General features: G+C 37.8%; 2 protein-coding genes across 2 annotated transcripts in view; both read right to left on the bottom strand.

Moving 5' to 3' along the window:
- Positions 1-698, bottom strand: part of LOC132127455 (erbin-like) — an 83322-nt gene extending 82624 nt beyond the window's left edge. Inside the window, exon 1 of the mRNA XM_059539338.1 lies at positions 288-698. The gene's annotated coding sequence lies outside the window, so the exon portion shown is untranslated. The remainder of the gene's footprint in view (positions 1-287) is intronic.
- A 3218-nt stretch (positions 699-3916) lies between these two features.
- Positions 3917-15271, bottom strand: LOC132126967 (thimet oligopeptidase-like). Its single transcript, XM_059538591.1, has 13 exons — positions 15116-15271; positions 14369-14601; positions 14145-14293; positions 12740-12844; positions 10212-10314; positions 9972-10132; positions 9713-9848; positions 9147-9513; positions 6946-7147; positions 6480-6666; positions 4851-4979; positions 4559-4695; positions 3917-4072 (listed from the first exon to the last, which is right to left on the bottom strand). Exons 1-13 carry the CDS (start codon positions 15154-15156, stop codon positions 3917-3919), a joined length of 2106 nt encoding a protein of 701 aa, XP_059394574.1. The 5' UTR covers positions 15157-15271.
- Positions 15272-16894: the final 1623 nt, after the last annotated feature.

Here is a 16894-nt window from a genome sequence, read left to right as displayed (position 1 = left end):
AACAGCACAGTAAACATACTCACGTCTAACGTTACGTTCAGTCAGTCCTGCCTGATTTTACACTCGCTTTACTCGCTACGTTATATTGTAAAAACCCAAGGGTGTATGAATATGTACAAATAAAGCCTGAATTATGTAACGCTATAGAAAAACATTGAATTTGAAAGAAATGGGAATTAGAAATAAATGAAAAAATAAAATAAAATAAACCTCCGCCACCGTTCTTAGCATGATCTGGCTAACAGTGAGGAAGACGCTGAAGGACAAATAAAATGTCTCGTACTCACCTTATACCGAACCTTTCCGTTATTTTCCTTTCATTTACGAGGGATAAAACCATCCAGCTAATCCATGTGGGTTAGTTCACGACTGGAGACACGGAAAAACATCACAAACCCCACCGAAATGCAGCGCAAGATGCTGGAGAGCCGAAGAAATCTGCTGCTAGCTCCGCGAGCTAATACATTCTTCACCTCAGAGAGCGACGGAGAGTTTCACACAGCTGCTGGGAAGTTTACTCGCTGATACAAAACAAAGAGGTTTCGCCGAGACAAGTGAATAACAAAAAAAAGGGTCCGTGTAGTAAAAAGAGCAACCAAAAAGGTCGCCTAGATCACTGGTTTACATTGAGACGCGGAGGAGCAGTCACTGAAGTGATGGAGCAGTGAAGCAGCGCTCGAGCTCTGGACACTGCACTACAGTTGTGCTCGTGATTCAGAGAATCGTTCTTCTGATCGGTTCTTTTGAACAATTCGATCTACCTGATTCTGTAAGTTTAGAACGATTATTCACAATTTGTATTATCGTGATAATCGGGGTTTAAGAATTTATTATTCAAATCTAGTGCTGTCAAACGATTAATCGCATTCAAAATAAAAGTTTTTGTTTACATAAACAATATATAAATACAGTACACACACACACACACACACACACACACACGTACATATTAAAGAAAAATATGTTACATTTATATATTAAACATATGTGTATATTTAATATAAATATATACATGTATATACATAAACACACCATGTGAAAAACTAATGGAATGCATAGTCGATATAAAAAAACTGGATAACGAGTAATTTCTTACTGCTAAATTCTGAAAAAAAAACAGAGGTGTTAATTACAGGACCTAAAAAAACTGCATGTAATAACCTAGAACACTGTCTAAGACTTGATGGTTGCTCTGTCAATTCTTCTTCATCAGTCAGGAACCTAGGTGTGCTATTTGATAGCAATCTTTCCTTAGAAAGCCACGTTTCTAGCATTTGTAAAACTGCATTTTCCATCTCAAAAATATATCTAAATGATGGCCTATGCTCTCAATGTCAAATGCAGGAATGTTAATCCAATTTATGACCTCAAGGTTAGATTATTGTAATGCTTTATTGGGTGGTTGTTCTGCACACTTAGTAAACAAACTACAGCTAGTCCAAAATGCAGCAGCAAGAGTTCTTACTACAACCAGGAAGTATGACCATATTAGCCCGGTCCTGTCAACACTGCACTGGCTCCCTATCAAGCATCGCATAGATTTTAAAATATTGCTTATTACTTATAAAGCCCTGAATGGTTTAGCACCTCAGTATTTGAATGAGCTCCTTTTACATTATAATCCTCTACGTCCGCTACGTTCTCAAAACTCAGGCAATTTGATAATACCTAGAATATCAAAATCAACTGCGGGCGGCAGATCCTTTTCCTATTTGGCACCTAAACTCTGGAATAACCTACCTAACATTGTTCGGGAGGCAGACACACTCTTGCAGTTTAAATCTAGATTAAAGACCCATCTCTTTAACCTGGCATACACATAACATACTAATATGCTTTTAATATCCAAATCCGTTAAAGGATTTTTAGGCTGCATTAATTAGGTAAACCGGAACCGGAAACACTTCCCATAACACCCTATGTACTTGCTACATCATTAGAAGAATGGCATCTACGCTAATATTAGTCTGTTTCTCTCTTATTCCGTGGTCACCGTAGCCACCAGATCCAGTCTGTATCCAGATCAGAGGGTCACTGCAGTCACCTGGATCCAGTACGTATCCAGACCAGATGGTGGATCAGCACCTAGAAAGGACCTCTACTGCCCTGAAAGACAGCGGAGACCAGGACAACTAGAGCCCCAGATACAGATCCCCTGTAAAGACCTTGTCTCAGAGGAGCACCAGGACAAGACCACAGGAAACAGATGATTCTTCTGCACAATCTGACTTTGCTGCAGCCTGGAATTGAACTGCTGGTTTCGTCTGGTCAGAGGAGAACTGGCCCCCCAACTGAGCCTGGTTTCTCCCAAGGTTTTTTCGCCTCTGGCTTGCTTAGTTGGGGTCACTTCATCTACAGCGATATCATTGACTTGATTGCAAATAAATGCACAGACACTATTTAAACTGAACAGAGATGACAGCACTGAATCCAATGATGAACTGCCTTTAACTATCATTTTGCATATTGACACACTGTTTTCCTTATGTTGTTCAGTTGCTTTGACCCAATGTGTTTTGTTTAAAGCGCTATATAAATAAAGGTGACTTGACATGTAAATATTTTCCAAACATATACTGTATGTGTGTGTATTTATATATACATTAAAAATATACACAGAACACATTTGTAAACAAAAACCTTTATTTTGGATGTGATTTGACAGCACTATTAAAATCATAAACGGTACATAAACGCTTCAAAACAGCAAAATGATAATACCAAATCCAAAATAGTAATTTCGTTATTTTTCTTTTCATTTTGGTGAACCTAACACTGTTACAAGCTGTAATGTTTATTCACTACTCCTTTAGGTAAAAATTCAACGCATTAGTGAATCGCATTTGAATCTCGGTTTGTTGAAATGAATTCTTCGAGCGAACCGACTCGCTCAAATGAATCTTAATTCTCAGCGGTAGAGCTAAGGCTGGGGGCATCAGGTCCAGTTGTCCTCCATGGAACCCCAAAACAGAGCAACAGCTGACAGACGTGCCGTTTAATCCTGAGAGACCCTGGTAACGAATCATTTCTCTCCCAACTGAGAGCAACGGGAGGAAGGAACCTCGATCACCTCGAAGGTTGGCTGGCTGCATTTCTCTGGTTTGTGATGTCACAGCGGATGAGTTCCTTCTAAACTTAACAAAGTGTCAAATATAGCTCATCATTAAACGTCATGACAAGACTTCTGGTTTTATCATGGCTTAACCGCGCAAGGAAAAAGAAAACGCTTGTAATCTTCTCCATTAGGTTAGAATGTGTATAAAAAAAAAAGAGAGCGAGCTCCAATAAAAGTAGTATTTAGTCTAGTTCATATTTTATGAAACAGTGACAAAATATTTACTTCTAACAAACTTCGATGTCTGAAAACAGTTTTATTTATTATAAAATCTATAAATAATAACTAGACTACTATAATAAGTCAAAAGGTGATGTTTGTCTCCCCCTAGTGTTCATTTCAAAATTGCTAAATCACTTTTCATGGCAGGGAAGTTTTTAATGCCCGTCACATACTGCGTTTTCAGATGTGATAACATGCGTGTAGTTTCATATTAATTAATTTACAATTGTGGTGCTTGCGTCCCTAAGCGTCAAAACATTCATTATGGAGGGCCAGATTTACATACTTCCGCATTGCATTGTCATTTCACTTATATATAACCAGTATTGGATTTTATGAATGTGTATTAGAAAAAATAATAAGACCAAGACAATACTGTTGCATTAACTCAAATGTTTACGTTTATTAAAATTCGTGTTCGATTATTAATGACATCGACTCAACGCTGACAAGAAATGAGGCAGCCTGACAAACAAAACAAGTACATCATATTTCGTTCTAGTGAAACCAGAAAGAAAACCAATGACAGATGTGTCACTGTTACTGTAAATTCAGAAGTTAGTTTCCTGTAGCTCACAGTCACTGCCAGTTTTGTTCCGTACTGGTTTGTGGGAGTCCTTTACATTGAAAAAAGGCATCCTGGCGGGGTTCTCGACCCAGGAACGTCTTCAAAATGTCCACACCGTCCACTGAGCCTCCAGCCTCCAGAACCACACGCCTGTATTCCCTGCCCACCTGAGCACCAGAGACACACAAACACAACAGCATCACACACAACAATAAAAAAGATGATTCAACTGGAATTTTTCAACACGTGCATTGTTCTAGTCAAATCTACTTCCTCTTACCACAGTGCAGACTCATCCTTCATCATTACTTTGACTAACTATGACGCACACTCACCCTCGTTTGCACAACAACTGTATTAATAGTTTTACTCACGGTTTGTACTATTTCTGTGGAATGCTTTATTATAAATAATAGTTGTCTGTTCTCAGCAGATGATAAACTCAGATTCGCATGACGCAGCGGTTCTTGCTACATGCCATGGAAACATGAACACTGGCGAATCAGTCATGTGGCAACTATCATCTGCGATTGTGACACAGTTGTTGAAGCTGGTTCTCTATAAAAATGCACTTTGTCATTATGACACAAACAACGTGAATCAAATGTTTATTAATGCTCGAGAAGGAAAAAGTCTAATTGCACGAGTCAAACCTTTGGATTCAAGATTCCTTCCTTTTTGAAGCGACTGAAGAAGATGTCCATGAAGTAGACCTCACTCCAGAGGTAGCTGTAGTACTGACCGTCATATCCTCCGGCTAAATGACTGAAACTAGCCGTCATGTTTGTGCCTAAAGAGAACATACTGTAATATACAATTAACACTGAATGGAAAGTTCTATATGCAGACGAGCTCTAGCTTTGCATGTGAAATGAGAGCGAGCTGCTGAGTGCTGGGTATCTGCTGAAGTGTCATGAGTCTGCACACACTGGATGTGTTTCTGACCTGGTGTGGCCGGGATGCCCAGGATGTCTTTGCTGTGCTTGGCGAACTCGGCCGCAGTGTCCGCTCTGTCTTTAGTGTGGAGCGTCTGGTCAGCTTTACTGAGAACAATCTGCCTGAGGTTCATCAGACCTGCGGACATATGTTAGAGTATGTGTGAACTATCACTTTACCACAAATATATAGTGCATGTTTTTAAAGTAACAGCAAAAACTGTGAGTAGCTCAGAAGAATGTTTCAGTAATTAAGTGTTGTGTAAAGGAATTGACTGGTTACATTAATGAAACAGAGACTTATGTTTTGGCAAAAAGCAATAACCAGTATTTTCTAACAAGGCCAATAACCACTTAAAATCTAGAAATAATACCACAGAACAGGTTTTCCACTTTGCCACAGTCCATTTTAAATGAGCCTTGGCCCAGGAGAAAACGCCGGCGCTTCGGGATCATGTTTAGATATGGCTTCTTTTTTGACCTATACAGTTTTAGCCGGCGACGGCGAATGTCACGGTGGATTGTGTTCACCGACAATGTTTTCTGGAAGTATTCCTGAGCCTTATGTTGTGATTTCCCTTACAGTAGCTTTCCCGTACGTATGTGATGCAGTGCTGTCTAAGGGCCCGAGGGTCACGGGCATCCAGTTAGTTTTCTGGCCTTGACCCTTACGCACAGAGATTGTTCCAGATTCTCTGAATCTCTGGATGATATTATGAACTTTAGATGATGATAACTTCAAACTCTTTGCAATTTTTCTCTGAGAAACTCCTTTCTGATATTACTCCACTATTTTTCGCCGCAGCATTAGGGGAATTGGTGATCCTCTGCCCATCTTTACTTCTGAGAGACACTGTCACTCTGAGAGGCTCTTTTTATACCCAATCATGTTCCCAATCGACCTAATAAGTTGCAGGTTGGTCCTCCAGCTGTTCCTTATATGTACATTAACTTTTCCGGCCTCTTATTGCTACCTGTCCCAACTTTTTTGGGAATGTGTAGCTCTCATGAAATCCAAAATGAGCCAATATTTGGCATGACATTTCAAAATGTCTCACTCTCAACATTTGATATGTTATCTATTTTCTATTGTGAATAAAATATAAGTTTATGAGATTTGTAAATTATTCCATTCCTTTTTTACTCACAATTTGTACAGCGTCCCAACATTTTTGGAATCGGGTTTGTACTAAACAAGTTTCCTAGTGAGTGTACTTCATAATAAACACACTGAAATCAGGCATAACATTATTAAATTAAAGCAGAAAAGAAATTAGCATATTTTTGTATTAAGAAAAGGAAGACCATGAGGATATTTCTGCACTGTGACATTGTAATGACTGAGCAAACTAACCCCAGAATAACATAAATAAAATCAAATTGCAGTAATGAGAATTATTACTGAAGAATAACTTTTTTTTTTTTTAAACAATACCACTTTGTTTACCAATATACTATAAGAGCACTGGCCAAACATTACTCTAAATAGATTGATAAATCTAACCTTTAAACCTGAATTTAATTTCAAATGTGATGAAAGGCCTACACAGTATATGTCACTTATTCAAAGCTCAAACACATATTTCAAGACACACAGATTATGTGATATGTATCATTATTTGTGTGGTATCAGTCGGACCTGTGTTGGCCACTCTAGATGCTATGAGTTTATCCAGCAGAGCGTCTGGGATGGGGCTGCCATCCTTATAGTGTCGGGACATCCTCCTGAGCGGCTCCTTCTCCCAAACCCAATTCTCCAGCATCTGAGACGGCACCTCCACGAAATCAGTCTCCACCTGCGTCCCACTGAAGTCTGCGTAGCGCGTCTGGAACAATGCAAGTGGACACTGAAAATCACATCACACTTACATTTATTGGTGTCCTTGTTACAATGTAATTATACATTTAAGTATTGCATAACATTAAATAACTACATGTATTTACTGTATAGTTAGGAGAGTTACATGTAATTATGCATAAGTAATAGTAAATACAATGTAACGTGCAACAAGGACACCTTAAAATAAAGTGTTAGCAGATGTCTTAATGATTTATTTTCATTCAGTGTGGTCTCAGAGTTTTGGAGCTTGTTTTTCTAGCCGTACCCGGGAGCAGAGCTCATGCATGACATGTCCGAACTCATGGAAGAAGGTCTCCACCTCGTGGTGCTGCAGGAGCGAAGGCCAGCTGCTCGAGGGTCTCGTGAAGTTGGCCACCATGGCAGCTATAGGCATCCTACGCTTCCCATCAGGCCCGAGACATCCCGGCTGGAGCCCAAAGCATGCAGCATGACCATACTTACCCTCCCTGAAGAGTACAACAGAGCAGTCAATCTGGATCTGGACTATTTATGTCATTACATCAAATGCCATTAAATCTGTTCCTTAGAGAAGGACATGAAGTATTCATCAGATTTCATCTGCAGACTCTGAAGAGAAATGCATTGGGGTCATTTAAGATAACAAACCATTTAGTTTGGATCCGCATGATTTATGATTATTTATGTACTATTATAGTACTTATTAATATTTAGAATGTTTTTTCTGTATTTTCAGTTTATTTTATTTTAGTTTAAATTTGATTTACTGTTGTGCTTATTTTTTATATTTCTGTTTAACTTTAACAATTTTATTCACTGCAGATTGAATTAATTTCAATTAAGACCGTTACCAAAGCAACATCTCTAACTGTATACATTTCAATACGTTTTTTTTAAACTAATATTATATTTCATTTCAATTAACAAGATTAAAATTAATAGTCTAATTAACAATAACAACACTAGCTGATTATGGGCCAATGACATAAAATGATTATATTTATTTATTTTTTATGATACATATTTAACACATCTATGTTTTCAATAGTGCTGTCCAACGATTAATCGTGATTAATCGCATCCAAAATAAAAGTTTGTGTGTACTGTGTACATTTATTATGTACAGTATATATAAATACACACACGAATGTATATATTTAAGAAAAATATTTATATATTCAATATACTTAAATGAACAAATATATAATGCATGTAAATATTTTTAAATGATATACTGTATGCATGTGTATTTATTTTATATATATTCATAAATATACATGGTACACACTCATATATTATGTAAACAAATACATTTTGGATGCGATTAATCGCGATTAATCGTTTGACAGCACTATTTTTTTACATAACATTTTTGACGATGTCAAATTAAGGATTACTGACCTGGATAGACTGTCAAGAGGGTCTCCTCTTTATTATATAATTTCCTTTTTTTCCTGCAGGTTGGTTGCACCACATGACTTTTTATTAGGGCTGTGTATTGCCAAGAATCTGACGATACGATATGCATCACGATACAGGGGTTGGAATACGATATATTGTGATACACTGCGATACTGTAAGCAAGGCGATATATTGGGATATTTCTTATTTTAGGAATAGTATATATTGTAAGGAAAGCGGTCATTAAGAACACCACCATATGCAAATCTTAGCATAAATAAATAAAGAAATAATTGTTTAACCAAAACACAGTGGGATCTGCATTTGCAATAATTAGTCCCTGTAACATTCAATGTTATTGATCCACTTTTTGTGCAGTATGAGTAAAGGGGGATAAATTAAAGTGCTTGCAGGATCCTTTAATACAATAAAACAATAAAGAAACAATAAAGGCATAATCTAAAAAACCAAGCCTTGTGCATTATAAAGAATAATATTCTGAATATATTACAGTTTATCTCAAACGGTGTCAGAGTTTAATTAATTTAAGTGGGTACAGTATATAAAACAGTTGAAAAATATGGATTCAGTACTGGATTTGATTTATATTATTGCATACATTAAAAGCTGTAAAACTATTTTAAAACGGTAATTCAAAAACTTTGTGAAATAACAGGGATGTTTTTTTCGGAACATTTTAGTATTGGTTTTATATTATAATGTCACGTAGTTAAAATGTTTAATTAATTTAAATGGGAAATTGTTTTCAAAATCTTTCAGACACAAAGAGTTGAATTGGCAAAAAAAAAAAAAAAATGTCTAATGAATGTCAAACATCAAACAAAAAACAAAAAAAACCTAAAATGAGAGAAACTGCAGCCGTGGGGTGACACTCCCACCTGCTGCACTTGAACGAGCCTCTTCACATGGGTCCCCATAAATCTTGTATGATTTTTTAACATTTTTAAAATATCGTTATTACATTTTTGAGAATCGATACAGTATCACCAAACAAAATATCGCGATACTCACGTGTATCGATATTTCTTACACCCCTACATTTAATGAACGTCTTGAATGGTTTACCTGGGATGCAAGTCCAGGTAAAACTGTCCGATCTCCTCTCCAGTCCCAGAGTCCAGTACGGAGTAGAGTTTGACCCTGTCGTGCCACACGTGAGCGTCCTGCAGCTGCTTGAACCTCAGACCCAACAGATCCTGATAGATGTCCAGCAGGCCCTCGGTCACCACCTCCAGAGGGAAGTACTCGATCAGTTTGTCCTTATCCACCGCAAACTTCACTTGTTCCACCTGGTTCATGTAGTAGGGCATGTCCCATGCGTGAAGCTGTCCGTCAAACGCCAAGCTCCGCCTCTCACAGTCAGCACGTTTGAGTGACAGCAGGTATTCCCGCTCCTGCTCGCCCACTGGTCTCAACCTCTCATACAACTCATCTATTGAGCAACAAAAACATTACTTACACATAGACAGGAGCAGTGAGCTGAAACACTGCCTAATGATGCTGCTCAGTAAAATAATTCACTTGATTTCAGCGGTTTTGTCTACTCATCAACCAATATGGTTTTTTGTGGCCGATGCTGATGCCAATATCTACAAAAGCACTGATCCTGAACAGAATGAGAAGAAACATACCCAGAAACTGTTCCACTTTCTCTGGATTTTTGGCCATGGTCATTTCCAGCACATAGTTGGCATGACTGCTGAAGCCCAGGAGTTTGGCTAGCTTCGCCCGCAACTCAATCAGCTGCTCCAGGATGGCAGTGTTCACCTGGAAACATCCACAGTGCAACCAGAACCTTATTTTTAGGATTCATTTCCAGCAGTTTATTCATTCGAGTTACGCTGAACTGAATGCAGAGTGTGATTAAAAGCATGCACGAGCTGAACCTACATCTTTGCACCTGCTGTGAAAGGCCATCTCCATCTTCCTCCTGGTTTCGGGAACATGACATCTTTTCATCAGGGGGAAGTAGTGGGGGTACGCGAGGGTGATTTTATACCGCCCATCTTCTGTTTCCTCAAGACCGTTCACGTAGCTTTCCGCAAGACCCACTTGAGAAAAGAAGGAGGAAAACTGTGTGCCAGATGAATTCACTGAAACAGAAGTTATACTTCAGATAAACATGCTTACCAAGCTCTTGCTGAGAGAACAACAGCACTGTGTTTTCTTCATTCAGATTTTGGTTGAAATCAATTGAGAGTTCACTTATTTGCTTAGAGATCGACTTGATTTCCTGAGAAAAATGACAAAACATCAAAAGGGCAATAAAAATAATCAATAACTAAATTATTTTTTATACATTTTCCAGGACTCAACAGTAAGGACTGTTTTCTGGTTGCTCAGTGAGACCAGGAGTAAAAAAATCTATTTGCCTTGACCAATTTTTCCTAGTTTCACTGACTAAACAAGGCCCGGTTCCCCGATAACGTTCACTCTTAGCGCGCTAAGAAGACATCGAAAGATATATCTTACCAAAGTTGTTGATGTTTCTAAGTGTGTTCCCCGAAGTGTCCCTTAGGAAGCTTCTTAGCACGCTGCCTCTTACGTCCGACGTTACAAGAGCGCTGTCCAAAGTCAGGGTGCTGAATTAGTTGGCATCGATTGCTCATGAATCGATTTTCCACTTCACATGAAGGTGCATTACAGCGTTAAGAAAGACAACACGTTCTATGCAAATGAAACATTCCTCAAATTATTACAGTAACATTTATTTTAACAGTTTAAGTTATCAGTAGAATATAGACTATAAATTAAATTATCAAATGGTCAGTAATATATGTTCAAACGATATGTTGTTACGGTTAGACGAACCGGGTATCCCTCGGTAATCATCCACCCTCCTTATCCCGTTGTGCCGCTTTTTGACATGGGTTTAACGACTTATGAAAATCATATAATACACTTTTATATTAATGGTAAGGTACTTTACGATCAGAATTGATTGGCAATCAGCTGCAGTTACTTCTGTTTAATGCGGTATTGATTTCAATTGGTTTATGTTTTTAATAAAAAACAACCTATCTACAATGAACAGAGAGAGAGAGAATTAGATACAAAATATGCTGGGGAAGCAACGTAAACAAGGGCACCAAGCTTCTCATCAGGGAACTTGAAGTTTTGCTGGACCTTGCCACCAAGTCGAAGATCACACTCCTATGGTCCACTATAACCTGCATGTTTATGGTCGCGTGTCCCTTTCGCGATATTTCCTCCCGATCAATCACTGATGGATTGGCGATAGGGATGAGTGTGCCATCCACCAGGATGTAATCCCCGGCATGGCGCAGAAGGGCGTTGGTGACTGTGTGGACACACCTCCACACCGAGGTCTTGATTAGGCCGTAGCCCTCTCCCACGACCTCGATGAATCTCTCTATAGCAAAATAAATAAATAAATAATAATAAAAAAAAGTAGCGCTGTGCTTCAGGGCTTAAAGCAGAATTCAGCCGCGTTAGTCTGGCCAGCGCAGGTCTGGGAAGGTCCAGCTGCTCCACAATGAGTTGTCTTGGGAGGGGATTTTTTTTTAATATAGCCATGTCAGGCAAAATGTCAAAAGGGCTTAAGTTTTGCCGAATAAAAAAACTGACATGGACTAAACGGCTCCGAGTCCGGCTCCGTCTTTGATTCAATACAAGGACACGTTGGATCGCTGCTATTGGTCGCTTACTGGACACCACCATGCTTACCCATTTAAAGATCTTAGCCATTTAGAGCCAAATTGTTTTCCAGATTTTAATTATCAAAAAAATGATTGCCAATTCGCTTTAATTACATTACGAAAAAGCCTAGGCTAATTACCACCTTATTAGTTCTGTAACCACATAAAGTCAACTTCATAAATAGGCCTGTATCCATTGCGAACATAATTTATTATGAGTCTTAAAAAATAACAGAAAATCATTGTTGAGCCACAAAGTTGTCAACATATCATAGTTTGACTTGTACTTCGCTGCGCTGGTTTCTAAAGACTGCTGTACAGTAGCGTCATGAGCTTAAATAACGCTAAGAGAGAGCTACGAATGGTCCAGACCAACCTTACGAAAGTGTGACTTACAGAAGATATACTTAGCGTACGAACGTGTCGGGAACCGTGCCATAAGGTTAAGAGAGAGGTTAAGGAATAGGTTAAGAACTACTTAGCGATAAGAACGTTTTGGGGAACCGGGCCCAATACTGTACACTGTGTTCCTGGAGATTTTCTGTTGGTAAATATAAGACTCTTTAAAAAAAAAAAAAAAAAAAAACTTTTAAGGAACGAATAAAATGGAATACAATATGGTCTCTCTAAGACTGTAAATGTCATATTAGCAATATTTCAGAGTTTGAACATGCAATTTGAGGTACAATACAAAGTGATATTCTTCATCGTATTTTTGTCTGGATTCCCAGATTCTTAAATCAAGATGCATGCACTTGAGAAGCAAATTGACATAAGATAAGAAGTTTATTTTGTTTTTGGAGAAATTGATCAAAATAAATCAAGTTAATGATTAAAGCAAGGAAAAAATATATGCATATGGGGTGAAAAAATATTGACAAATGGGTGTTCTTGTGTCCATTCCTACAATAAGCCCATTTATACACCAAAGTTTCGTTAGTAAGCTTTAAGAGATTGTTTAAATTCATCCACACACAAGTTTGTAGTAAACAAACCTACTTCTTGGATATCCTTGGACAAGTGCAATCCGTTCCGTTTCCCTAATTTGATGAGTCGTCCCAGGAATCTCTCCGACTCGGGCAATAAATCACTGGATTGTTTTTCCTATAAAGAGAAGGTGGGAAAGGCTGATGCACGCACAGTGAACGCCTGGAGTTATGTTCACTGCTGCGGCTCTGACACCACAGACCTACACTACATGAACACCCTGCTCATGAGGACACACCATACTGGCCTTCAGATCACAGCTCAATCAGAGACGACAGCCTCGTCAAATTAGAGGAGAACCTCCTGCTCGCTCCAAAGAGAGATCTCCACTCAAAATGTCAAATTGTAATGTGCAAATCAGCTGTATGAAACGGTTTTGGACAAAGCCTTAATGGGCTCAGCCAACACTATCAAATGCCTTTTTTATGGGTCACCCTATAAAACTGGACCTGGCAGCCAACTTCCCAGATGACTTTTTAGGACCCAGAGATCAAGTTCTCCAATGATGAGCGCTGACAGATATTAATGGCCTTCTATGACCCCATAGTAATGACCTCCAATCATAAAACAACAACATATTTATTCATTCATTCAGGACAGTCACCCACTAAACCATGCAATAAACAGTTGATATTAATAAAAAGGGTTTGAACATTTTAAAATACCGATTTACATTAACTTGAATGAAAAAAAATTATAATTAGTTTGTTCCAAACACAAGATTCACTCATCTTCCAAATACAAATGGAGATTTTTTTGTGTATAAAAAACTTGAAACTTGAGGCAAAAAAATAAAAAAATACAAAATAATAATATTGGATAATACAGAAAAAATTACATGAAAATAGAAAACATTAAAATAGAAAGATAATAAATAAAAATAATATAGAAGGATAATAAAAATAATATACAGTAGAAGAATAATACAGAATAAAACAAAAATAGAATCAAATAAAACAAAAGGATAATAAATAAAAAATAAAATAAAAGTATAATACAGAAAAAAAATATATATGAGTGTGTATATATATAATAAAATAAAATAGAAGGATAATAAATAAAAATAATATAGAAGGATAATACAGAAATAAATAAAAATAAAATAGAAAAATAATAAATACAAATAATATAGAAGTATAATAAAGAAAACATATATAATAAAAATATAATATAATAAAATACAAGGATAATAAATAAATAAAATTTATAGAAGGATAATACAGGAAAAAATATAATAAAATAAAATAGAAGGATAATAAATAAAAATAATACACAGTAGAAGGATAATACAGAAAAAAATAAAAATAGAATCAAATAAAACAGAAGGATAATAAATAAAAATAATATAGAAGGATACAGAAATGAAATATCAGAATGATTCAGACTCGTTTTGGTGCATAACTCTGTATCGTGGTACCTGCAGAGCTGTAAGTCTCTGAAACACATCTACCCTCATGCTCACTTCCACATCAAAATCCGACAGCCGTTTGTCAGCCTCGGTGCTCGCCAATCTCACCTCTTTACACGGAGAGACATACTGAGGAAAGTCCAACACATGCCGTGAAGCTGAAACAGAGCACAGATCAGTGAAGAAGACCACACAAAAACATCTTGATGTGAATATAATGATGTACCACTCACCGGCATACTCTGCTTTTGCATCTGCGATGACCTGCAGTGTATTCTCAAAGCACACCTTCCCGAGGTCCACGGAGCCCACTGCGTCATAGACTCGCTCTATCTTCTGGATCAGTGTGTGTGTGTGATGTCTGATCTCCTCTGGGCTCAGGTCCCAGCGCAGGCTGTTGTTCTGGACAGATGTGACCGATCCATTCTGAAGACTCATCTTCAGCTTTGAGCTGGACAAAACAACTCTGCAATGAAAGAGCCGGTGACTGACCACCGTGCAGAAACTAGCCTGCATGCATTCCATGTGCACTTGTATGTAGCTCCTCGTAACTTCAGAAATAGAAAAGCTACACATTATTACTGTATGCATAACACTGAACGAAGAGAAAGCTGAGTGCAGTGCAGGGCTGCATGCTGTGGATGTTTCCAGTGCTAACGATGGACACTTTCACGTCTTTCACACAGGGAATGTGAACCTGATCTGCTTGTGCTTCACTTACACTGCTTCACATCTGCCAGACTCATTGCCTACTTCTCAGATAAGTTAATGAGATAACCTGACTACAACCTGATCTAGAGCCTGTCTCAGACTAACGCTTTGTAAGGTAAGAGCGAGTAACTCTGAGCATGTAAGTTATAGTTTGTCAATGAGAGCCCAGTCAGGTTCATGCAGCTGGTTAATAGTGCAGTTGTTATAATGGCAGCCCACTCAACAACATACACAGCATGAAGTGTGCTAAATAACAGAAAGCACAATACCTTCTTAGCGCTCGGGTCACAGAAACGCCGAGGATAAACATCGCATGCCTATAGTTTGATACGTTCAACGAACAAAAATTTGGACACAACTCCTACCGTCACACTCGAGTGTTAAACCAACACTACTACAGATGAACTGAAGGCTTGGAGTGTGAATATTAATTACGTAACCTGACGTTCTCCAGACAGAGCATTCTGATTGGCTCCAGGGCAGCCGCTGGTAGGCGGGATCTAGTCAGCTGGCGAATTAATGAATGCGGTTAAAGATTGACTTATGAATATTAAACAGATAACGGTGACGCGATTTTTACGCTCCATTTTACACGTGCATTACACGAAAAACTACTTCAAAAGAAGGGTTCCTTTCAATTTAATTAAAACAAGATGAATACATTTAAGCGAATGTTCCGCCGATAGGATTATTTCCTTTCCTTTTCTAACCCTGTTAGAAACGCATATATCTCATTTTATTATTGACATTATGTAAATAAATAATCTAATAAATACCAATGCATATCATTGCTCTTTTGTTTATTTTGATTGCCTCCATTTGTAAGTCGCTTTGGATAAAAGCATCTGATAAATGACTAAATGTAAATGTAATATTATTTAATGTATTGATATCACTATTCCATAAATGTGCATATTATTTTATTACAGAAAAACTTTGACGGAATAAATCCAGACCAGAAGAACTCCAAGATTCTTCAAGAAACCGGCAAAGCTAGTACTGTAAAAAAAAAAAAAAAAAATACTTGTGTACAAATACTGTAAACTAAGGAGGCAGTCAAAAATAATGTATAATAAACAGATTTTCTTTATCAATTAGCTTCTATTTATTATATTAAACCAACCTTTGCACAGCACTGCATTTTTATTAAATAATAAGAAAACACACAAATATAATTTATATAATTATATTAGAGGTAATAATTTAATTAAGAGTCAGTTAAGATTATTCTAATTAAATTAAATGAAGCACACACAAATAATTACTGGTACGTCATTTTATTTAAATTCTACAATTCTGTTTGTCCACAAGACATTTTCCCAATATTGTTGTGAGTGTCAAGGGGATCTCTGGTAAACTTCATGCATACTGCAATGTTTTGTCTGGAGAGCAGTGGCTTCCTTCACGGTGTACTTCCTGTTCAATGGTTTACGTGTGGATGACTCATGAAGGGAGATGTTAACCTGCTTCAAGTCTTGAGCTGCTACTCTAGGGTTATTTCACCTCATTAAGCATACTGCGTTGTGCCTCTGGTGAGATCTTGGCTGGGCACTCACTTCTATGGAGAGTAGCCACAGTACTATATCATCTAGTTAGACAACTCGTCTGTGGATTGATGAATATCTAAAGTCTTTGAGATTACTCCATATTACCCTTTCTGTGCATCAACAACTCTTGATCATAGGTCTTCTGAGAGTTTTTTTTTGCAAGGCATGGCACACATCACCTAATGCTGCTTCCCTGTTGAAAAACAAAACAGCATATGCTGGTTAGGTGTGTGTTGAAGCATGACTGCTGGTTTGAGCTGGTCATGTGCTGGTCCTGAGCAACTAGTTCAGCTCAAACCAGCAGTCATGCTTCAACACAAGTCAGTTTGGCTCTAAACCACACCTTTATTTCATTTCACTGATTGGACTCCTGGTTTGCTAACATCTGACTCCTTTGGCATTTAGTGACACCAGAAGCCTGGTGCGTCACTTACTTTTTCCACCATCACTTTGTATGTTTAACGAGTGTGCTCAATAAAGACATTGAAAGACGATGATTGT

The sequence above is a fragment of the Carassius carassius genome, chromosome 45 (genome assembly GCF_963082965.1).
Source record: "Carassius carassius chromosome 45, fCarCar2.1, whole genome shotgun sequence".
Classification (NCBI taxonomy): Eukaryota; Metazoa; Chordata; class Actinopteri; order Cypriniformes; family Cyprinidae; genus Carassius; species Carassius carassius.
The sequence above is the reverse complement of the archived record's forward strand: the minus strand, read 5'-3'. Positions and strand labels throughout refer to the sequence as shown.

What these genes read in the sequence shown, in the direction of transcription:
- LOC132126967 (XM_059538591.1), bottom strand. Translation starts at nt 15,156, where the DNA reads ATGTTTATCCTCGGCGTTTCTGTGACCCGAGCGCTAAGAAG. An exon ending in GGGCATCCCGGCCACACCAG is followed by an intron (nt 4,696 to 4,850) that starts GTCAGAAACACA and finishes TGTTCTCTTTAG; the next exon opens with GCACAAACATGACGGCTAGT. An exon ending in AAGGAATCTTGAATCCAAAG is followed by an intron (nt 4,073 to 4,558) that starts GTTTGACTCGTG and finishes TCTGGTGCTCAG; the next exon opens with GTGGGCAGGGAATACAGGCG.